At 36.5% G+C, this 24,280-nt stretch overlaps 1 protein-coding gene across 2 annotated transcripts in view; it reads right to left on the bottom strand.

Annotated features, from left to right (window-relative positions):
- The window catches only part of chn2 (chimerin 2), a 50,902-nt gene that overhangs the window by 10,853 nt on the left and 15,769 nt on the right, over positions 1 to 24,280 (bottom strand). For both annotated transcript variants that reach the window (XR_007925578.1, XM_051866073.1), the window contains 7 exons: positions 20,020 to 20,058; positions 15,734 to 15,789; positions 15,448 to 15,479; positions 14,981 to 15,094; positions 13,996 to 14,266; positions 5,771 to 5,857; positions 1,259 to 1,343 (listed from right to left, as the gene is read on the bottom strand). Coding sequence is in view for 1 of the 2 variants with exons in the window: in XM_051866073.1 (XP_051722033.1) it covers positions 1,259 to 1,343; positions 5,771 to 5,857; positions 13,996 to 14,266; positions 14,981 to 15,094; positions 15,448 to 15,479; positions 15,734 to 15,789; positions 20,020 to 20,058 (684 nt within the window). In the remaining variant the exon portion in view is untranslated. The remainder of the gene's footprint in view (positions 1 to 1,258; positions 1,344 to 5,770; positions 5,858 to 13,995; positions 14,267 to 14,980; positions 15,095 to 15,447; positions 15,480 to 15,733; positions 15,790 to 20,019; positions 20,059 to 24,280) is intronic.

The raw sequence follows: 24,280 nt of genomic DNA, 5'->3' as shown, positions 1-24,280 counted from the left end.
CTTGATGCTGGTCGCTATTCACTGCCATTATATGGACAGGCATGAGCCTGACATTTTAAAAAAAAATTCTCCTTTTGTAGTCCATAAAAGAAAGAAGGGCATACAGCATAAAAACAACACCAGTGTGAGTAAATGCTGAATTAATTTTCATTTTAAGGTGAACTATCCCTTTAAGGGCGATATAAGATCACCCTGTCAAGGTTTATTTTGTGATCTGACAGTACATTATCCCTTAATAAATGCCACAGCTAATATGAAATAAGAATGAACAATACTTTTAATAAAACATTAATTAATCTTGTTAATTAATTAATATCAATTTCATCAATTTGGTTAATTAATAATATTTAATATAGTTAATAATTTAGGTTACCTTCTATATACAAATACATTTTTAACAAAGTTGGGTGCATAAATTAAAGGCATAGTTTACCCCAAAAATCAAAAAACACAAACAAAACATCTTCTTTTGTGTTCCACAGTCATACAGGTTTGAATGGAACAACATGAGGGTGAGTAAATGATGACAGAATTTCCATTTTTTAGTTGAACAATCCCATTTACATTAGTTAATGTGTTATAATCAAACATGAATGAACAATATAAAACACTAATAATCAATGAACAACAGTATACTCTAGATTAAATGCCATAAAATGTTGTTCATTGTTAGTTCATGATACATAATTCATTCATTTTAAAGAATTTTACCTTATTGTAAAGTTATTGCATAATTCATACGCATCACTTCTACAAAGTAACCAATAAAGTGTCATACTTTGTTATACAGTACAGGGCGTATGTGCATCTAAGCATGTGTTTACGTATGTCAAGTGTAGCCTGATTCAATTGGCATTAAATCAAGGAGAATGTCCCGGTTTACCTGGGTGTGCCTCTCTCACAGTACTCTATGGTGTATACAGTACGTACATCTATAAATAGTCAACACTCAACAGAAGGCACTCAACTGGTTTGGACCAGGTGTCATTTAGGAATGCAGAATACTCACACATCAGCATACTAGTTAAAACCCTTATTGTCCCAGGTCTCACTTTCAGTATTTAGCTTTAGGTTTCCACAGCACGTTGGAAAATTTCTACAGGCAATTAGGCATTGTTACCAGAACGGCATGAGAAAATATCTGGATCCTGAGCGGCTATTGATTGTAACTTGATATGAACAATGCTCCTTGGCTGGTGCCATAATTCTGATGGACAGTTTATTTGTGTGGGATGGTTTGTGATTGGTGGAGGGTTACCTGAACAACGGACGCCCTGGGCGATAAGACCCCACATGAAGTTAGCACAGTATTCACACCAGTGCGGCCCTCTGAAGGTGTGCACCTACACCAAAGATAAAGTTGTCATCGTGAGTCAAACACACACACACAAGTCAAAACACATGCACACACACAAGGCCGGTGATTTGTTCATCTCTACATTTTCATTTTCAGTTAAAGCTCACAATGAAAGTTCCACAGAAAATGAATGATGATGGTTTCCAGTGTAATTCTCACTGTACCTGATAACTAACAAAGCGTGTCTCACTCAGACTGGACAAACATAAAGATCAAATCAACAGACCACACATTTATACTTAGACCTATAACGTATAAAGAATCACTGGCATTATTATATTGTAAACGTTGGCAGGGTACTGTTCAAAATTGTTTTGTATTTTATTTTATTGGCTAATTTAAATTAGATTAAATGTAATTTTGTTTTTATTTAAAGGTACACTAACTTTTTTTGTTCAAAATTAACCGAATCTAAATAATGAGTCAATACATCATTAAAACTGCTTTCAAAATGTTTTGCCTTACTCTGATTCACTATGGTAAGCCTATTATAAGTGTTTAAATTTTAACCCAGATGAGATGATTTTCGCTGTAAATTGCATACATATGTCACTCGCCTGTGTGTGTCTCATCGTATCCATAAATAGAGAAAAGTTGCTACTTTGACATGTATATGGTGTGGGAATGGCATAGGTTAGTTGTCACAATGAGTGAGAAAGGTTGACATGGATCAGCTAAATCGCAAACCTTTGGGGAATCATGTTTTAAACAAACGCCGAACAGAGGAGAGTCTTCTGGCAAAAAGACGACGTGACAGAGCTTGTAATAAAACAAGAATCAACATTGGCTTGGCTTTTCAGAGATGGCGAGAACTGAGGGATTTGAAATTGTTGTAAAAGCGAAGCAAAGATGGCATTTGTATTACTCAATAAGCGAGTAAGGTATTTTATTGAACAGATAAATTGCCATATGTAGTTCTCTAACAGAGTTCATTGTAAAGCATTATTGTGAAGGTTCATTTCATTATGGTTGTGGTAGAGATGTGCTGGAATTTATTTTCAAGGAAGTAGCGTGTCTATTAATGTGTATAGCTGCAGTAACATCTTCAGCTAGTCAGCTTGAGATCCTTTCCATCTAAACTGGTTATATCTCTTTTGCCTAGTAGTGAATGTTTTATGAGCAGTAGGATAATAATATTCATCCGCACAGTCACGCAGAGCTGAAGCACAATCAAAACAATGTTCTTCTGCAAAATGCATGCAGTTTTGTTTTGTTTTTTAACCACTAGAGGGCTAAAAGTTGCATAGTATACCTTTAATTTCAATTTCAAAACATGCATTTAAAACAAAACAAAAACATAAAACCAAAAAATTTCCACAGAACAAAAATATTTATTTATCAATTTGCCTCTCCAAAATATTTAAAAAGAAAATCAAAACAAAACAAAAAATAAATTCCACAAAACAAATCATAATAAATATAAATATATAAATATAAATAAATTAAAAATTAAATTAATTAAAATGACTTAATGGATAAATGAATAAATAAATACATTTATAAATAAATAAAAAAAGTTTAAATTTGCCACTTCCCCCCATGCAATGATCAAAAAAAGTTCTGGAAAGGACTGGGAAATATGACTAAATAGGTTAAAACGTTTGCCTGCATGACTATTCAGGCAAAATGTGTGTACACTAACTCTTGGGTCATAAATTCAGTGTATTGTTACATGCATGACGTTTAATGCAGTTTAGGAAACAATAGCCAGTGACGAGTTAAGTTGTTAAAGCTCAGGGAAGTGTCAACCCCACTATCTCTGTCAAACCCAGAGACAGAAACCAAGAACTCAAGGGTCAGTTTGATGACAGACACAAATTCGGAGACAACATTTCTCCTAGCTAAATTTCAGAGGAAAAAAATCAAGCCTGAAGTAAAGACTAGAGGGTGGTACTGAAAGAATGTAAATAGGGTAGACCCCCTGTATAGACACAGTCCTGATTTTATTTTTTAAATTATAATACATGTGAGTCAGATTACAGGATTGCTGGGGAAAATAATGTGTCTGGCATCTGTTACCAAGCTGCCGAAAGTCACACGCAAAGCATGTTCTCACGCACGCCCTTGTGCTGTCAAAACACAGCTCAAAGATGGACAAAAGAAAAGATGCAACACACAGAGTTTTGGAACAAAGCCCAGGTTTATGAATGCTGAAATATAAATATCATAATGAGAAAACACTTCATCTGTGTCCACAACTACTAGTTACAAAACCTAGTGATGTGTCTACATTCAAATTGAAATGATACTCAACAAGTGACATCTCTGTGCATCAAACAAATAGCACAAAATATACATAGCACACATAAAATATGGGCAATTGGGCAACTGTATTACTTCTAAACATTACAGTTTTTATTAATTATTTTTAGCATCAAAGAAAATGAAGTATTTACAATCAATAATAAATATTTCTCTCTTCTTTGTCCACCATCTTGGATTTACTCTTTGGCTGCAGCCGAAATCGCATACTTCCTTACTATATAGTAGGCGAAAAACAGTATGTTACAAAAGAAGTATGTCCGAATTCACAGTACTCATAAAAGAGTAGGCAAAAAGTACCCGGATGACCTACTACCTCCGGCAAGATTCTGAAGTGTGCATACGATGGACTACTATCCCATGAGGCCACGGGAGGGGATTTGTGAATGGCAGTGAAGCTGGTAGGTCATGTGATGAGGGCAACATGGCGAATGTAGTACGTCCAGATTACATTCATACTATATAGAACGTATTTTTTTTAGCAATTGTGAAGTAATTACTTATTTAAAATAAGTACCTACTCAAGAGAGTATGCGATTTCGGGTGCAGCCTTTCACTCAAGCTTTCTATGATTGCTTTCTTGAAGGATATATTCGGTCAAAACAAAATATCTCAGGAGCCAACATAAATTACATTGTCTTCGCTTCAGTTGTGCGCCAGTGATACCTTAAAAACTCTATCTACTGAGTGAGCTCACTAGGTTTTGGAACACAGCATGTGTGAGAACACTTATGAGGGAGGTGGATACTGAATAATCCATGATGCTCTTATGACTGCAGGTGACATCATGAGGAAGATGTTGCAAGAAAGCATCCAAGTGACATTCTGAAGTCAGATGATTGCTTTGTTTTGGTCTTTTAGGGTTTAAAAAAGGAAGTCAGATGACTATACACTGTTTATTCTCAGCCTTAGTCATTTTTCAGAAACTGAAAAGGCATGAAATGGGAGGCTCTATTCAGCAGCTCAGCAGCAAGAGGTTATTGATTTGTGCGATCAATCTTATCAGTCAATAGTGCTGTTAATGGATTAAAAGCCTAGGCAATTAGGCTCATAGGATAGATTTAGGCTTATTGATACAAGGCTCACAGTACCATGCATTTAAATGCTGTCAGCACATAAACATTTGAACGAGACATTAGTAAACATTCGAACCACCTCATAGTATCGGCAATTATATAGTGCAATAAAAGTGAATGATTTCATCAGGCTCACAATCAACATTTTGGTAGTTTTGAAACAAATTAAAGACTTCAAAAAACATCCTCAGTTTGTCCAATATCAACATTTAATACAGGCCATCGACTAAAATAACTGATAATTCTGCATGAAACATTTGTGTTAACATTAAAATTTACTTCATGTCAAAATGATCGCAATTATGAGATGACATCCTCGGACTCAGAAATTATTCTTTCATCATATTTCTTTTTCTCGCATTTTGGATCATCCTGTAAAATGGATCCACGTGCAACTTTGTTGTTGATGGGAGCAAAATACTTTTATTTAATTCTTCTATACTCTCTATGCTTTTGTAAAATATTTTAAAAAATGAATTAGACATATGTAGAGGTGGTTACCCAGCTACCTTTACCTGTCGAAGTTGCTGCCATTTTGGTTCTTATTACATGACGTCAATTGAGAGCATATGATCAGATAAACAGTTTTTAATAGTCAGTAATTTGTACACTACAGTGCAAAGGTTTGGGGTCAGTAAAATTTTTATTGTTTTTTAAAGAATTCTCTTATGCTCACCAAGGCTGCATTTATTTGATAAAAAAAAAACACACAGTAAAAACAGTTTTATTACAATTTAAAATAACTGTTTTCTATTTTAATATATTTAAAAATGTAATTTATTCCTATAATGTCAAAGCTGAATTTTCAGTATCATTACTCCAGTCTTCAGTGTCACATGATCCTTCAGAAATCATCCTAATATGCTGATTTGATGCTCAAGAAACATTTTTCAGTTTTCGCTGATTAATTTATGGGGAACTGTGATACACATTTTTTTAGAATTCTTTGTCACTTTTGAACAATTTAATGCATTTTTAATGAATTTAATTTTTTTTTTTTATCTTACCCCAAACTCTTGAACAGTAGTGTAGTTACCATAATTCTGACATGATGTACAGTAGTCGTAACACTTACCTTAAAGTTGTGGATCTTCTCGTAGTTGCAGTGTTTCTCCGGTCCGTCCTTGAGTGTGGTGCGTCTGCTTAGCGGTGACGGGGTGATCTGTGAACAAGCCAAAATCTTTAGAGGCTTCCAGAGGAGGGCACCTTTATTGCCCAGATTCACCCCCAGAGCTAACGCCAACAACTCCTGGTGCTTACGGTCCTTCTGCTTAGCTCTGTGAGGGGCTAATTCACCTTTTGCTGACCCCTTAGGGCCAACAACCAGGGCCCTGGGCCTCGAAAGATCCTGCATCTCCTCTGCAGAGGAAGATGAGAATGATGTGGAATGGGGGATAACAGTGGCAACTGTTGTACAGGAACTGAGTCAGTCCTTCACTCCTTGGCAATCTGGGCCGAATGAGAAGGGGGACAGCCTGGTCCTGCATGGGCAGGGCAGGGGCTGGGGGTTGGGGGTGTGGTGGGTGGGCTGCCTGGGGGCAGGAGTGTGTCTCAAACAATAGCACACATTCAGCACTGGCAACATGAGAGAGAGAGACATTGGGAGGAGTGAATGTGTCAGTCTTGTAGATACATCTCAGCAGGTTTCTTCAGTGTGATCAATAGAATCCAGAACACTGCAGGGTTATTATTGTTAACTATTATGTAGCCCCACACCTGACATGCAGAAAAAAAAATTGATTAAAATTTGGAACCAAAAATTATTCAGACACTTTGACCTGACCATGTTTTGCTTAAGTGTTATCTGACATAATTAAGATTATTTTTTTCTGACACAGTTTAACTCTGAGATCTTGTCATATTTCATTACCATTTTTTTAAACTATATCAAATAAACTGTATGAATGAATGAAATGTTCAAGGTGTCTGAATACATTTTGGTTTGACTGTGTATATATATATATATATATATATATATATATATATATATATATATATATAAAGCCTATACAGTAAGGGGTACAGTAACTCATTTGGGGGGGCATGGCCTGACTGAAGCACAGCACTTCCAGATGCGATTCGACTGCAGTTCCCCTTGAGTGCGGACAATCCTACATCTCAAAGCCAAGGACCTCAGCTTTACATGCAAGAAAATCAGACATTTACTCTGAGAAGAGTCAGTTCTCTCTCAAAAAAAGGTCTTTATTAGGTCTAGTCCCTGTCTAGCACGTACACTTTTATGTGGTTTATCCTTCTTGTCCTCTCTCCGTCTCTTCACTTCTGATCGTAACTTCAGTTACAAATCGCATCAGGATTTAGGCAGTTTACAGTCGTAATCCTGCATCACGGAAAAATCCTATAGTGCCAGAATCCCTTGTTTAAGGATTCAGACGTGCTTAGACCCCATTTAAACCTGGTCTTATGATCCGTTGCAGGTAAACTAATCAAAAGTGGGTAGCACAAAACATGACTCAAAATGCTTTGTGATCTGGATAACTCAATCCACATTTGGGGCTCACTGAAAAACAGTTGGTGTAGGATTTGCTTTAAACCAATGTTCACTGAGAAATTGCTACAAATAATTACAAAGAAATGCCAATACATTGAAATAAATGTGAAATTTTGAAGTATAAAAGGCATTGAAGAAGGTCAAACATTTGTCGTTCCTTAGTAAAGCTGAGAATTTGGATGTCTTTTTCATCTTTACAGTCTGTGGGCCTTTTTGCAACTTTTTGCCTATTTGGATTATTGTGGTTTATGCAACTACACTTTTTAGATTTTTTTAGGTGCTGTGAGTTTTTGATATTTTCCTCTGAAGTAGAAAGACTGAAATAGTACTTTCTTGTAAAACATACAATATCATTTTACAGTGAAGTCGAAACATCATATATGGTCAAAGGAAGCTTAACTGTACTTGCATGAACAAACCTCATTGGTTCTACTCAATAAAATTGTGGCAAAAGATTACAAGCAATTTTGTTAATTAAATTCAACATATAAGAATTGAGTTAGAATGAATCAAATTAATTCATTAAAAGTTATCCATTTAAAATGTGTAAAATTAGCAAACACCATTACAAAAACCACAAACTGACATAAAAAGCAAAGAGTCAAACTGGCCAACTAAAATAAACACTGATCACCATAATGGTGACCAAACATTTTTAATAAAATCAACACAAACATCTAAACCTCTGTTAATTCTTGTGTTTCTCTTTCCTTAAATGATTCTGCTTGTTATCATCAGGTGTCTTCAATGTTGGCAATAAAAAATAAAGAGTTCTTAATTCATCTTTGATGTATGTCTGTCTATTCAGATATTTTTGTTTAAATTTTACTCACTTTAAATGGTTGGCATTTAAGGAATTAATTTGATTAATTCTAACTCAATTCTAATTGTTGAATTTAATTAATAATATTGTTTGTAATCTGTTGCCAAAATTTTGAGAAGATATAGCGTATTACTTTTTACAGTGTAAGCAAGCAGCTCTGCAAATAAAAGCCTAAATAAAATCTGTTCATCATATATAAAGTGAACATCTCTTCAGAAGACTTGGATTAAACTGTTCATATGGATTACTTTTTATAATGTCTTTTTGAAGTGTCAAATTTTTGGTTGCATGGACTTTTAATGGAGGGACAGAAACATTTCAGGTTTAATTAAAATGAAAAATATCTTAATTTGTGTTTTGAAGATGAATGAATGCCTTATGGGTTTTAAATCACATAAGGATGAGTAAATAATGACAGAATTTTCCCTTAAGTACTGCCTACTTATAGTACCTGTCAATCATCTACTGTGTTAAAACAAGCATTTTAAACTTTTAAACATGCATTGTAAACAAGCAAATAAATTTGTCTTTAAAAGAAATTAAACTTCTGATCTTAAGACCATCAACCTTTGTAATCAGATTATCCAAGACAGATGATACTAAGTACCAGGTGTAAATAAGGACTCTAGACTAATTTTCAGGCTGGGGGACCATGACCCTTCTCAGCAGGAGGCTGATGCCGAATCCAGCAACATTGTCTGGGTATTTGCTGAAACATCCTGTGTAGAACACACATGAGACTTCCTCACCTCACAGATACAGCAAAACTGAGGGCCTAGTATGGGTGGCCGGTCATTTGCAAGATTACATCAATTACCAAAATGATGAGATTAGGAAAGAATAATAGAGATCTGATGAGTAAAAAAAAAAGAATGCTGAAGAGGAAGAAAAGCAACCTGGCTAAGGCTCACATATTCAAGATATGCCACATAGACATGATGTACCAGATTTCCTAGAAAAGTGAGGTGGAGATGAGTGGAAGCCTGTCAGGGTTGTGTTGAGTAAAAGTATGAGCACTGCTAAAAAAGTGCTGGCGTGGTTTTTATTGCTGCTGACCTCCACAGTGACACACATTTTTGTGTGCTGGGGGTACAGAGTAGTTAACATGTGTTCTATTGCTCGACTGATATGGGATTTTCACGGACGATGCCAATATATAGGGCACAATGCAGCTGATGGCCGATATAATGGCAATTTATTTAATCAATATAGAGCTGTTCAGTTTGTAGTCCTAAAACCAAAGAGAATGTTTGAGGAACGGATTCCCTCTGGAATTTCTTTTTACTAAAGCAGTAAACTGGAAAGTTTTTACTAAAGCAGTCTTTTGGTTTAGGAGTAAAATAAGGTTTTTTAAAATACAAATAAATACTTGCTAAAAAGTTGCTAAATGAGGACTAAGATGGTTTGCGAATGGCAGCTAAAAAAATGTTAGCAAATTTCAGAATTCACGTTTGAAACATGACTGTGTGTATTTTATGTTGTAGCACAAAACAAGAATGTCTCTTCAAGTAATGTTAAGCACAGAATCATACACAGAAAACCGCTATGCTAAAAACAACATGGCTAATTAGCCGGCAAGCCTATTGCCCATTAAAAATAAGTACACTTTAGCATACTTTTAAAAACAGTACTTAAGTGCGAACTAAATGTAATGTTTTTAGAAACTTAACTGCATGTTAAATGAAAAGATATTGGTCACGGTCCGTGTCCTGGTTAAAATAGCTTATTTACCTGGATTTAAACATTCTTGGAAACATTTAGGATAATTTAAGTACACAAGTCAACAAAATATATAACACTGCTCTAGTGTTTTTTGGATATTTTAATCCAAATATCTTACATATTGTGCCTTTAGGTGCACTTTCTTTTTCACAAGGTCATGCATAGCTAGCATGAAATGCTAGCAAATGAGATTGCTACAACATTGCTAAAATACAACAAATAAACTATTATTTCACACTTATTTACTCAAAAACCACTCAAAAATGTTTGAAAACAGAAAATGTGCATTTACAACATAACCTAACACAAGAACCTAAGCCAGCACAGATGTGCACAACCAACGATGATGATCTCAAAATGGCTGAATACGGGCCGATTAATCTGATACATCAGCCTATTACTAATTCAAACTGAAAACCAACATCTAGTTCAGATAGCATAAACTGAAATACCAGCACTGAAGTAAAAACAGTAGCTTACTGAGGGTCACACGTTTAAGCTATACACTCAAAAGAAAAGATAAAGGGATGTTGGGGAGTCACATACAGTGATACAAGGGAAGAGGGAGATGGGGCTCATAGACATTGTGAGTGAATGAGCAAGACTTGCACTTTTTGTCCTAAGGCAGATGGCTTCTTGTCTCCTAATAAAATAGGCGCAAAAGCCAAACACAAAAGAGAGACAATAAGGCCTAGTCTCTTTTTAGAGACCCTTGTATTGACAGAAGAGACCCCAGATGAGGAGACAGACAGAACTAGGGCACATAAAGTATGTACAGTGCAAAAACACATCCTATGCGATACACACAGAGGGAAATGTGCTACATTCATTTAATACACTATTCAATTCATTCAAAATACTGTAATATTATGAATTTTCTCTATCAATACTTGAACTTGGAGACCTTGTGGCTGTAATAACATAATGGATTCTCATTTATACTGAATAATGAAAAGACATTTAAAAAAAATGAAGGACAAAAATGAATTTTGCCAAACCGGCCAAATAAGGAAAGCACCAATACACTGTGACTGTAAGAGCCAGTATTATGACTAATTTATAAGGCAACCACAGGAAAGTAAAAAACAGATAATTCCTATCTTTCATTTTAAAAGCTGCAGTGCTGAAATGTAAACAACAATGATAAATGACCACAAAGCTCTAAGCGCTAATTCTAATAACTCCGATCCATCAGCAGCGAGTGGTTTTAGGTGGAACTTGCCAGGCCAGCAGAACACTTCAGCGATTACTGTTATTAGAGGAAGAGAGCCATGTGAACTCTGAGCTGCGCAGATGACCAGACAGGCAAGGTAAGGGATTCATACAGGTTATCACACTGCCGTCATAGAAAGACACACCCTGATTCTGCTCCCTAAATGCTACCTGTAAATGGTCAGACACGGGTAAATTAAGACAGTGATGTTAAAGGGATTTCAGGGTGTGTGAGGTCAGGTCACTGTAAAATTTCAAGAGAAAAAAATTACCTTATAATAATTTGATCGTTAGGTTGATGATGATTACCATTTATTGTTACAAATTAGCTAAGCCTTCCAGGGTAAGACAATTTTCATGAAAAGCCTTAGATTCATAACAATTACATTGTTAAAACACAATAGAGTTGTTATTGCTACCTAAAACTAAAACAAAAACTAAAACTATTAAAAATCATTGAAATAAATGTTATATGTTTGCTTGGCAACTAACTGAAATAAAATAAGTTGAAGTTCTAAAATAACTAAAACTAATACTGAAATAAAAATAAATTAAAGCAATTAAAAAACTAATAAAAACAACAAAAGCACATACAATTACTAAAACATAAAATGAAAATGAAAACTGAAAATATAAAAATAAAAGCTAATTAAACATATGAATAAATACAATAAATACTATAAGGCTACTGCAAGAATTGTAGCTACACTGTAACAAAGCAGCAATATATCACAAAAACAAATATTAAAATTAGAACTGCACAGTTATTATCATGAATCCCTGCATTATTAGTCTGAGAATACTAAAGTGAATATCGGGCTGAAACAAATCAGATCTTTTGAAGTATATACTGTACACAAATCCATATTCACAGCTTGACAGCTTGTTGAGGCTGCCCCCTAGTGGACATCTGAACAAAGCTGTGAGACGGAAAAAACTCCACTTGTTGAAGTGTGCGGAGTTAATTTATATTAATTAACCCTTTAAGACCTGAAGGCTTTTTTTAGAGTTTTTTTTTTCTGAGCGACACACACAAAAGTAAAGACTCTTAACTTCAAAACTGTAGCAAGGAGAGTCAAAAGGTAGGTATCATTTGATAGAACACTTTTTAAATTTTAAGAAAATATAAATTACATTTGGACATTTTCATGCTGAGAAACAGCTGATAAAAGACAAAATATATATATAATTTTTTGTAATAATTTTTTTATTTGACATGGAATAACTCAGGAACGCAATAAGATCGGATAAAAATTCTTTTTTGGTGATGCTCTCCTACATGTGAGCTGCATCTGGTTCAAATTTCGTGGTGATAGCATTAAGTATAGTTTAATAAGTTGTTATTCATTTTTTCCGCAGCCAGGTGGCGCCCACGGGCGGTAAACTCGGGTTTAGAGGCACTTCTCAGCACTCGTTAGGGGTTTTTCAAAATGGTTAGATGCATTAAAAAGATGAGATTCTAAGCTTTAAAATGATATTTATTTTGTGTTATTCCACGTTGGAAAACGAACATGGATGGGTCCGGGATCATTGGATACACACTGCATCCCGGAAAGATGAGAGACATGTTTTTAGCCAAGTATGTTAAATCATTCCGTGAGTGATCAACGCAATATATTATGTTGATTTTGGGTTCATTTTAATCGTGAGAATCTGCTTTAAATATTGATGCCATTTTCTATGATCTGTGCATTTTTCATGAAGTTATGAGCACGTGAAATATACATATTTGTATTCCGTTAGCGGCTGTGCTGTTTTTGTTGTAAACGCATATTACTCAGACTCATTAGAGAGTGAAAACAACGCAACAGAAGCATGTTGGAGGCTTGATATGAAAGTTTAAAGTCTCTGGTTTTGTATGCAAAAATAATTTTTGTGCTACCTATATGGATTCATTTTTTATTGGCTCTTAAAGAGAGACACGCAAATGGGAGCGCCGACGCTCCATCCGGTCTTAAAGGGTTAAAACCCTTAGCGAACTAAAATTCTCTGTCTGGTGTCGGTAACAAAAACAAATTTGCCCTATGCAAACATGACTGTGGGTGATAAGCAAACTACGCTTCCGTTGACTAATTGACAAATGTTTGATCATCGCTTATGTTCATTTCACAGAGCTCTCATGAAGAGCTATTTCACCTCAAGAGTGAGGCAACAGAATTCATAAAGAGGTAGCAGTAGATCTGACTGAATTGATAAAACTCTCCTGTCAGTGAACCAGACAGTGCGTCTGATGAATGAGAGAGGAGACAACACATTCATGGCATTATCTTTCATCAAAGATGCACAGTTGCACACCCTAATGCTTAAACACTCTCACATTCTTATAATCTTCCAAATGCACAGAAAGAAATGCTCCTTATTTGTCTAAATACCATTCTTATAATGATTCGTGAAAGGATGGTGCCTGACGCCATGATTTGGTTTAAAGAAACTGTGTGACTAATACTAAAAAAACAAAAACAAAAATGAATGGATAAGGTCCATTCCATCTACGGGCACATGCATAATGAAGCAGTGCCAGTGTCAATGTCCTGTTATCACTATGCACAGACACAGAGATGTGTTTTTACGATTAACTCTCTGACTGAATTCTGCATGTAAATGTCATCTCAAATACCAAGAATGACTCAAAGGAAATGAAACAGAATTGACAGCATTATTGCTAGTTAGTGTTGAGTGCTGAAATGTGCAATGACAAGCAAAAAATGCCAAATTTATCCCAAGTCTACTGATTAGCCTATAATTAACATATACAATGAAAACAACAGAGGTCCTAAAACAAAGCCCTGAGGGATTCCACAAAAAACAATGCTCTTTTATGATTAATTTCAATAAAAATTGTCCTCCTTCCTCATCATCTTTATTTAGCATAAACGACCAAGGTTTTATTATAATGTCTTATGATTATGCAGTATATGATATCTTATTATATTTTTATCTTATTATAATATTAATTTATCATACATTGCTGACACACATGCTGTAAACTTTAGTAGAACATTATAATCTATATCTGAAGAGGTATGTACATTACCTTGTCCTCGTGTTGGAAAGTAACTTTTTTGGGCTCAGAGCGGGTCCGGTTGAGTCGGTGAGTGATTTTGTCCCTTAGGAGAGAGGTATAGCCCAGATGCTGGTAGATAGGGTTTGTGGTCATCTTGGCAATGTACTCTGCTGCCTTGGTCTCAATATAGAGAGTGATGAGACCGTCTGTAACCAGATCATGAACCGACTCGAAACGTTTTTCTCCCACAAAGTGCTTTCCATCATGAAAGAGTCGGTAGTTCAGAGTCTGGCCACCAAATCTGAGTGATAGACAAGTAGTACTGCATATTATATTACTGTATATTATAATGCAGTATGATATAATATTATTCTGATAATATTATAATAATACTGTATATTATAAAACAAAATATATTCATATATTATTTTCGCAATTTGTAAAAAAAAAATAAAGTCGAATAAAGTCGTTATTTTGGGTTTTTTTGGTGCACAAAAAGTATTCTCATCGCTTCATAATATTAAGGTTGAACCACTGAAGTCACATGAACTGTTTTAAACACGTCTTTAGTAGCTTTCTGGGCATTGTAAATGTTAATTGTCTTGCTGGCAATGCAGGCCTCACTGAGCCATCGGATTTTATCAAAAATATCTTAATTTGCGTTCTGAAGATGAACGAAGGTCTTACGGGTGTGGAACGACATGAGGGTGAGTAATTAATGACAGAATTTTCATTTTTTGGGTGAACTAACCCTTTAAAATGATCAAAAGTGACAGTAATACCTTTTACATGGTTACAAAAGATTTCTATTTCAAATGAATCACAGTTCCCACAAAAATTTTAAGCAGGACAACTGTTTGTAAATAAGAAGAAATGTTTCTTGAGCATCAGATAAGCGTCTTAGAAAGATTTGAATGAGGATCATGTGACACTGAAGTCTATATTAATATAATATGATGATGGATGGATGAGCGAGCATAATTAGGGAAAGGATAAAAGAATAGATGGCATGTACCTCAAAGCAAGTGTATAAGTTCCTGGTTGTCTCTGACTCTCTCTGATGAGATAAGCACCTTCTGTCCCTGCCAGCAGTTCATCTGCACGCTCTCTGGAAATCAGACCATGGAACCTGTACAGAGACACCATGATTTACCCTGGTGCACACACACATGCTTACATATTCACATGCACATGCACAGACACTCTAACTGACACAACTGACACAACATAAATCACAGTCCTTTTCTCTCTCCCTCATACACTCATATTAGCACCCTCACACACATCACTACACAAAATCAATGAGCACCGCCACTCATAATGGTCTTAAATAATAAATTCTGCTAACTCACTGCAAATTTCAGACGCATACTTGAAGAAAGGGGGTAAAAAGTAACTAGACAGCTACTAGAAGTAATGTAATAGGAATAGTAATATTGATGCTTTGCTTCCAAAGCACTACTAATAAAGTTAGACACTCACTCTCTACCATAGTATTTGGGTCTGCTTTCCATCTGCAAGCCAGAGAGAAGAACGTAAGAGAGAGAAATACATTGAGAAACACAGTTTGCAACACAAATCACTTTGTCAAACTGCTCATGAGGCTTTTCTAACAGGCAAGTCTTTTCTAACAAGATGAACATTTTGTGAACATGGAGACAGTCTGAACATCTGCTCCAGTGTTTAGTAAAAGATATGCAGACTGAATCAATATGAGTCATGTTTGAAAAACCTTGGAAGTGTTTACACACATTTTTCCTGTACTTACCTCCTGAGGACATGTGATCCTCTTTGGTCTTGGTGCTTCTTGTTGTAATTGGTACACTGACAAACAATGAAGAAAAATATTTCTAAATTTTTTTTTATAAATTAATATTTTTATATTTTGAAAATAAGAAAAGGTTACATTGATATTGAGTCTTTCGGCATGAGAAGCAGCTCATCAGAGGAAATTCTACAGTTTATTTTAGCTTATTTTATCTTTATAACGCTGTGGTGAGATGTTGGTATATATAGAGCATGTCAAAACACAACATTCTCTCTTAGACATTAATCCATTAGGTGTGAACTCGAGGACACACACCCACTATCACTTCTGTCAGACTAAGCTACAATGCATTATAAAAGTAGATTGGGTAATATTGGTAAAGCTATTGAAAAATGAACACTGCGCAATAGGCATACAGATAAATCAACACCAACAGTTGGTCAATATGGGAAAGGACTACATGAAGGGCCAGTATTCAGCTCAAGGGGGTTTAAGCACAGATGTTTTGATTGTGCCTGTTTGTCTGAAAATGTAGTACAGAGAATGGAGGTTAATACCAGGAATTCCTCAGGTTATCCTCTCCTAAATAATCAGCTTGCACAGGCAAGGTCTATTTGCGGTCAGTTCGCACACATTCCTTTGATAGTGAGTTACTTAGTCTTCATTCTCAATGATAAAAATGGGGATTTTGAATTTTAAGTCATCACTAAAGTGAAAAAACACCTGTATCTCCATACAAATAAATAGACCTTGTGTCTACAAGGTGCTAAAATGCCACTCCAACACTTGCTGCACCTGCAGTGGGTTTCAAAAGTCTGAAACTTCTTTGAATTTTTTTATTGAGACCTGGAAAGAATCATGAAGTTTTAGGATTTTGAACACTAAAACAAAGAAAAATGTACATATTATGAATTAGAAATATATGGATCTATTAAAAATTCCTACGTATTCTTGAATACATCTCTTTTATAATGAATATATTGTAATGTTCTTAATTAAAATACTTTGTAAAGTTTTGATATTATTGAGGCGGGGACATAAAAGAATACAAGAATAAATTCTTTATCATTAAAATAATTCTTAAAGAAAACATTAGGTAGTTTGGCAGATCTCAATGGGGAAAAATATCACGCTGGATATCTATACTGATATGGACTGGGTAATGTGTTAGAAACAAAAGGAAGCCACATATAATAATTATCAACCTACAGAGGACTAAATTTTCAAAGAAACCCTGAAAATCAAAGTGAAAAAATGATGCAGCAGGCTAGTCCATTTTGCTGAAATTTCATTGCAGCAACTCAAAATGGTACTCAGTAGCTTGTATGGCCCCCACGTGCTTGTATGCACGCTCCTAATGAGACGACGGATGGTATCCTGGGGTATTTCCTCCCAGATCTGGACCAAGGCATCACTGAGCTCCTGGACGGCCTGAGGTGCAACCTGGTGGCGTTGGATGGACCGAAACATAATGTCCCAGAGGTGTTCTATTGGATTTAGGTCAGGCGAGCGTGGGGGCCATTCAATGGTATCAATTCCTTCATCCTCCAGGAACTGCCTACATACTCTCGCCACATAAGGCCGGGCATTGTCGTGCACCAGGAGGAACCCAGGACCCACTGCTCCTGCATAGGGTCTGACAATGGGTCCAAGGATTTCATCCTGATACCTAATGGCAGTCAGAGTGCCACTGTCTAGCCTGTAGAGGTCTGTACGTCTCTCCATGGATATGCCTACCCAGACCATCACTGACCACCACCAAACCAGTCATGCTGAATAAATGTTACAGGCAGCATAACGTTCTCCACGGCTTCTCCAGACCCTTTCACGTCTGTCACATGTGCTCAGGGTGAACCTGCTCTCATCGGTGAAAAGCACAAGGCGCCAGTGGCGGACCTACCAATTCTGGTGTTCAATGGCAAATGCCAATCGAGCTCCACGGTGCCAGGCAGTGAGCACAGGGCCCACTAGAGGACGTCAGGCCCTCAGGCCACCCTCATGAAGTCTGTTTCCGATTGTTTGGTCAGAGACATTCACACCAGTGGCTTGCTGGAGGTCATTTTGTAGGGCTCTGGCAGTGTTCATCCTGTTCCTCCTTGCACAAAGGAGCAGATACCGGTCCTGCTGATGGGTTAAGTACCTTCTACGGCCCTGTCCAGCTCTCCTAGAGTAACTTCCTGTCTCCTGGAATCTCCTCCATGCTCTTGAGACTGTGCTGGGAGACACAGCAAACCTTCTGGAAATGGCACGTATTGATGTGCCATCCTGGAGGAGTTGGACTGCCTGTGCAACCTCTGTAGGGTCCAGGTATCGCCTTATGCTACCAGTAGTGACACTGACCCTAGCCAAATGCAAAACTAGTGAAAAACAGTCAGAAAAGATGAGTAGGGAAAAAATGTCCATGGCCTCCATCTGTAAAACCATTCCTGTTTTGGGGGTTGTCTCATTGTTGCCCATCTAGTGCACCTGTTGTTAATTTCATTAACACCAAAGCAGCTGAAACTGATTAACAACCCCCTCTGCTACTTAACTGACCAGATCAATATCCCAGGAGTTTAACTGACTTTTTAGCAGTGTATATATTTAAATTCACTATAAAATTTTTAGATGAAAGCATAATAAATAGTGGACTCTTGGACTTTTGGCAGTGTATATTATCAATCTGAACAAATTAGTTCTTTACTGTGAGGAAAAAGTTTAATAATGGCATTTAGATTAGTGTGAAGAAAGCAGCGGTAGTGAAATGATCAATACTGGCTCAAAAACCACAGCAGATGTGCGGGGGCACTTCAGCTCGACATGGACGTGACCTTCTCTTGATGACTTCATTAAAAGCTGCTCATCATGGAGAGCAGCGATTGGCCGCCGCAGTCTGAGCACAGACAGAATCTGGACTCAGCGCTCAGATTTTTCCTCACAGGGAGCAGGAAGGCATCTGACAGCGATGCCAAGTTTTTGTCAAAGAAGCTCAGAACAAGCAGTGGGTTCTGGACAACGTCCACTAGAATGACAAGGACGGGGCCTGCTCTAAAAATACTGCACAGTGGGAGTGAATGCGAGGGAAAATGAGTTAAAATGTGGGCTGGACTAGAAAAATCTGAGATAATGCTCACTGGTTAGGAAAACCTTGACAGGAGAATCACTCCTGTCATGGTCGGATGCCACTAAAATGAACATAAATGCCACCACATTCAAGATAAGGGGGAAAAGTACCTTGCACAATTAAACCAAATCTATCCGCTTGTTAAGTCGTGACTTAAGGAATGCCTTTTCTGGGTCCAAGCCTCGAGTCGTTTCACTTGAGAATGCCATCTCGACGGCCATTTATGTGTGCTATTTAATCATTTTAAACATTTAACATTTTAAAAAGTTAAACATTTAAAATACTTAGTCTACACAACAGTCTCTGTGCTCACAGCATCACAGACATTAATATTTTAACGATTTATAAAAGATGAATCACTGTCTGGCCATCTGAGATTTTGGTATGGAGATAAAGATTATGATTATAATTTTTTGGTAGTATTACACCACATCGTGTGTGTATATTAGCACCTTTTGTTTTCTTGTGGTATGAGATAGAGCGTTTGGACCCAGAAGCGCTGCCACGTGATGCCAGACTTAACAACCGAATTACAGCTGTTCTGATTAAAGTAAAATGTGAAAATAAATGAAAAATGTTGATTGCGGCATTACATTTAGACATGCTCACATTGCATCAGATTTCCTTTTACGGAGTTTTCTGTAGCGTTGCGCATTATAACCAATCACACATGTCTCTGTTGAGCTTATGAATGCAATAGCCAATCAGAGGCATTTAGATTAGTCACCACTGAAAACACCGGTGGTTTAAGTGTGCACTTCAACTGAATTCTCAGCTTGTTTTGTTTATGTAGCCAGAATATGACAAGCCACAATTTTACTGGTAAAAGTCTATAGTATTTTGATTGACTGAAGAAATTAAATTTAAGTATATGACTTAAAAGACAACACAGATATATTTATTAAGGAAATGATCAAAATGGCTCTTACAAAGGTGAAAAACATTCCCCTGTATTGCCCTGTAGTGGTACAGTTAATTTCTGACCATGGTTTATGACCACTTGCTCTATGCCAGACCACATTCCCATAATGCAACACTCTCATGTTTGAAGCCCAGATTATTGTATTTCTTCAGTCAAGTGTGTTTTATTCTGGATGTTAGTGTCAATCTGTCAACTGGACCTAGTTTTGAGACATTAAAATTGTCAATCTGTACATATATAATGCTAAAAGAAAATACTTACAGTAGGATTTCCATATCGGTGGCTGATAGTCTTCAGGATCTATAAAAAAAAAGGATAATAAAAGAATGTCAGGATGTCTTCTGTTCTGTGCTACGAACATGTGTTAAAATAATCGTCTATTGTCTGTATGTTCTCATTTAACACAGTCTATGAAACTTACTGTCAGGTTAGAGTGTGTCTGTAATCCAAGGTTATTATATTGTTTCCTTAATGTTAAGTTATTCTGTAAGCTGTGATGTGTAATGCGCATGGCTCTGACAACATAATCCTTCCTCTACAATGCCCTCGGGGTATACATGTTTTAACACTTCTTTCATTTAGTTCCCATTCTCAAAGACAATAAATCTACAAACTGTTTTTTTAACACACTCGTACAGCTAAAACACAAACACACACACAAGCATAGGTTTTTGTAATTTAAAAAACATGGACTTTCAATCAATTAAACACTTTAACCAAATGAATTACATTATTATTACAATATACAATTAATTGCATTTAGCATAAATGTAACATTTGAGGAGAAAAGCACCCACATGAAGGGAATTCAAGAATGTTAGATTATTGTGGCAGACAAAATCATTGAATAAATATTCAAAAATGGATTGAGAATGTTTGTTTTGCTTCTGTTCCATTATGTTCCATTTTGTTGTGCTATATCGAGTTGTTTTTTGAACTTGGCAGATAAAAAGAGAGCAATAATCTGTTTCACAATTTCACATATTAATACTGTATGATTCTTGAGTGAGATGAAGGTAAACTGATTTTAGTTTGCAGCCCACCCAGGATGACTTAATAAATAACAGAAATGAATAGAAATAAGGTGGAGTTGGGGTTGTGGAAGGGTGACAGAACAATTGCCACAGAAATGAGATAAGACGCCATTTATATACCCGTTTATTGTCATCGACATGCTCCCCCTGAATAGAGCTCCATTCTATGGAAGCTTGTTTCCACCACAGAATAAGTAATAAAAAAGAAAATTGCAACTTCTTATGTCTTTAAGTTGGAATTGTTTAGAGTTTACCCAAAAAATGAAATTCTGTCATTAATTACTCACCCTCATGTCGTCCCAAACCCGTAAGACCGTTCATCTTCAGAACACAAATTAAGATATTTTTGATGAAATCCGAGGGTTTCTGAACCACACATTGGCAGAAGCGTCATTGTACCTTTTGAGGTCCAGAAAGTTAGTAAAGACATTGTTAAAATAATCAACGTGACTACAGTGGTTCAACCTTAATGTTATGAAGCGACGAGAATACTTTTTGTGCGCAAAAACAAAACAAAAATAATGACTTTATTTAACAATTTGAACTGTTGTCATATGCAGCTGACGTAGTGAACGTAGTGCAGGCTTCCGTGTTTATGTCCGAACGCCGACTCCGTATTGGCCGATGCTTTACACGTGAGCAGCATGACGCATGAGTGTGATGCTGACGCAGGAGCTGGCCAATAATGAGTCTGACGTAAACACGGAAGCCTGCACTACGTCAGTTCAAATTGTTGAAGTCGTTATTTTTTGTAGTCACATTGACTATTTTAATTATGTCTTTAATACCTTTCTGGACCTCAAAATTCAATGACGCTGTTCAATGACGCTGCTGCCTATGTGTGGTTCAGAGTTTATAACTCACAATTTTGACTTTTTTGTGATATATAAACTTGCAATTGCAGGGGAAAAAAAGTCAAAATGGTGAGATATAGCCTAAAAAGCCACAATTACCTTTTTGGTGGAAACTAGCTTCCATACCATATAGTTTGCAACTGGAAATTAGTTGGAAATTTGTTTTCCAAATCTCTCAGAAATCCTCTTCCAGTTTAAGCTTTGGGTGTCTATCTAACGTCACATAACATTATGGTATATACTTTCAAATCTAGTGTGATATAAATGAATGGGGAAGCAGCACCTCTAGTAAGCAAGTCATTTCTCAAAAGAACACAAGTCAGAGCCTGACATGGTTCAGTACGGCTGTTGAGCACAGGATATGGAGGTTCATTTGCATACATCATGCATACTAATGAGAATGGCAGCCCTGTCCATCTAAAACAGAAGAACACCTTAAAACACTATTTTCATTAAAAAAAAAGAAAAAAATCTCAATTGCTGTTTAACATGTTAATTTAATACAGTAAATTACTTTAAAAAAAAAATGAGATAAAAAATTAACACATTTAATCATGCCCTCCTGAACTGTATGCAAATTATATAAAGCAATTTAATCTGAGCAATTCAAGCTTAAAGTACTAAGTGCAGAGTGGCTCAACACAGCTGTCCCATGTGAAAAAGAAGTGCACTTGTAATGTACATCAAAAGATGTACTTGCAGATAAAATAATATTTGTAAAACAAAAGGCTACTTACAGTGCATCCGGAAAGTATTCACAGCGCTTTTTCCACATTTTGTTATGATACAGCCTTATTCCAAAAGGAATTCATTATTTTCCTCAAAATTCTATAAACAATACCCCATAATGACAAAGTGAAAGAAGTTTGTTTGAAATCTTTGCAAATTTATTAAAAATAAAAAATAAATAAATAAACCACCACATGTACATAAGTGTTCACAGCCTTTGCTCAATACTTTGTTGAAGCACCTTTGGCACCAATTACAGCCTCAAGTCTTTTTGAGCATGATGCTACAAGCTTAACACACCTATTTTTGGGAAGTTTCTCTCATTCTTCTTTGCAGGACCTCTCAAGCTCCATCAGGTTGGATGGGGAGCGTTGGTGCACAGCCATTTTCATATCTCTCCAGAGATGTTCAATCAGGTTTAAGTCTGGGCTCTGGCTGGGCCACTCAAGGACATTCACTGAGTTGTCCCGCAGCCACTCCTTTGTTATCTTGGCTGTGTGCTTAGAGTTGTTGTCCTGTTGGAAGATGAACCTTTGCCCCAGTCTGAGGTCCAGAGCAGGTTTTCATCAAGGATGTCTCTGTACATTGCTGCATTCATCTTTCCCTTGTTCCTGATTAGTCTCCCAGTTCCTGCCACTGAAAAACATCCCCACAACATGATGATGCTGCCACCACCATGCTTCACTGTAGGGATGGTATAGGCCAGGTGATGAGCGGTGCCTGGTTTCCTCCAGACATGACGCTTGCTATTCAGGCCAAAGAGTTCAATCTTTGTTGATCTCATGGTCTGAGATTCCTTCAGGTGACATTTGGCAAACTCTAGGCGGGCTGTCATGTGCCTTTTACTGAGAAGTGGCTTCCGTCTGGCCACTCTACCATACAGGCCTGATTGGTGGAGTGCTGCAGAGATGGTTGTTCTTCTGGAAGGTTCTCCTCTCTCCACAGAGAAACGCTGGAGCTCTGTCAGAGTGACCATTGGGTTCTCGGTCACATCCCTGACTAAGGCCCTTCTCCACCGATCGCTCAGTTTGGCTGGGTGGCCCGCTCTAGGAAGAGTCCTGGTGGTTCCAAACTTCTTCCATTTATGGATGATGGAGGCCACTGTGCTCATTGGGACCTTCAGTGCTGCACAAATTTTTCTGTACCCTTCCCCAGATCTGTGCCTCAATACAATCCTGTATCAGAGGTCTACAGACAATTCCTTGGACTTCATGGCTTGGTTTGTGCTCTGACATGCACTGTTAACTGTGGGACCTTATATAGACAGGTGTGTGCCTTTCCAAATCATGTCCAATTAACTGAAATTACCACAGGCGGACTCCAATCAAGTTGTAAAAACATCTCAAGGATGATCAGTGGAAACAGGATGCACCTGAGCTCAATTTTAAGTGTCATGGAAAAGGCTGTAAATAATTATGTACATGTGATTTTTTTTTCTCCGTTTTTTATTTTTAATAAATTTGCAACGATTTCAAACAAACTTTTTTCACATTGTCATTATGGGGTATTGTTTGTAGAATTTTGAGGAAAATAATTAATTTAATCCCTTATGGAATAAGGCTGTAACATAACAAAATGTGGAAAAATGAAGCGCTGTGAATACTTTCCGGATACACTGTAAGTGTGCTTAAAGAGAGTACACACACATTACTATGTTTCTTGTAACAGCTTTAAAAATTACAATTAACATTCAAGTGTCTGAAAACATTACACGAAGTATGTTCTTTTAAAGTGAAAATTTGTTATGTGATTAATTAAATGTGATTTATTTTGAATATCGTGAAATTAATTTTTAAATTGACTGGCAATATTAATTTATAATTTATGAATTATTACCGATCATAAAGTAAACAGTATAAAATCTGCCAAATAGGTCATTAAATTATGCACCTAAATCTTTCTTTG

This window comes from Ctenopharyngodon idella, chromosome 16 (genome assembly GCF_019924925.1).
Source record: "Ctenopharyngodon idella isolate HZGC_01 chromosome 16, HZGC01, whole genome shotgun sequence".
Taxonomy (NCBI): Eukaryota; Metazoa; Chordata; class Actinopteri; order Cypriniformes; family Xenocyprididae; genus Ctenopharyngodon; species Ctenopharyngodon idella.
The sequence above is the reverse complement of the archived record's forward strand: the minus strand, read 5'-3'. Positions and strand labels throughout refer to the sequence as shown.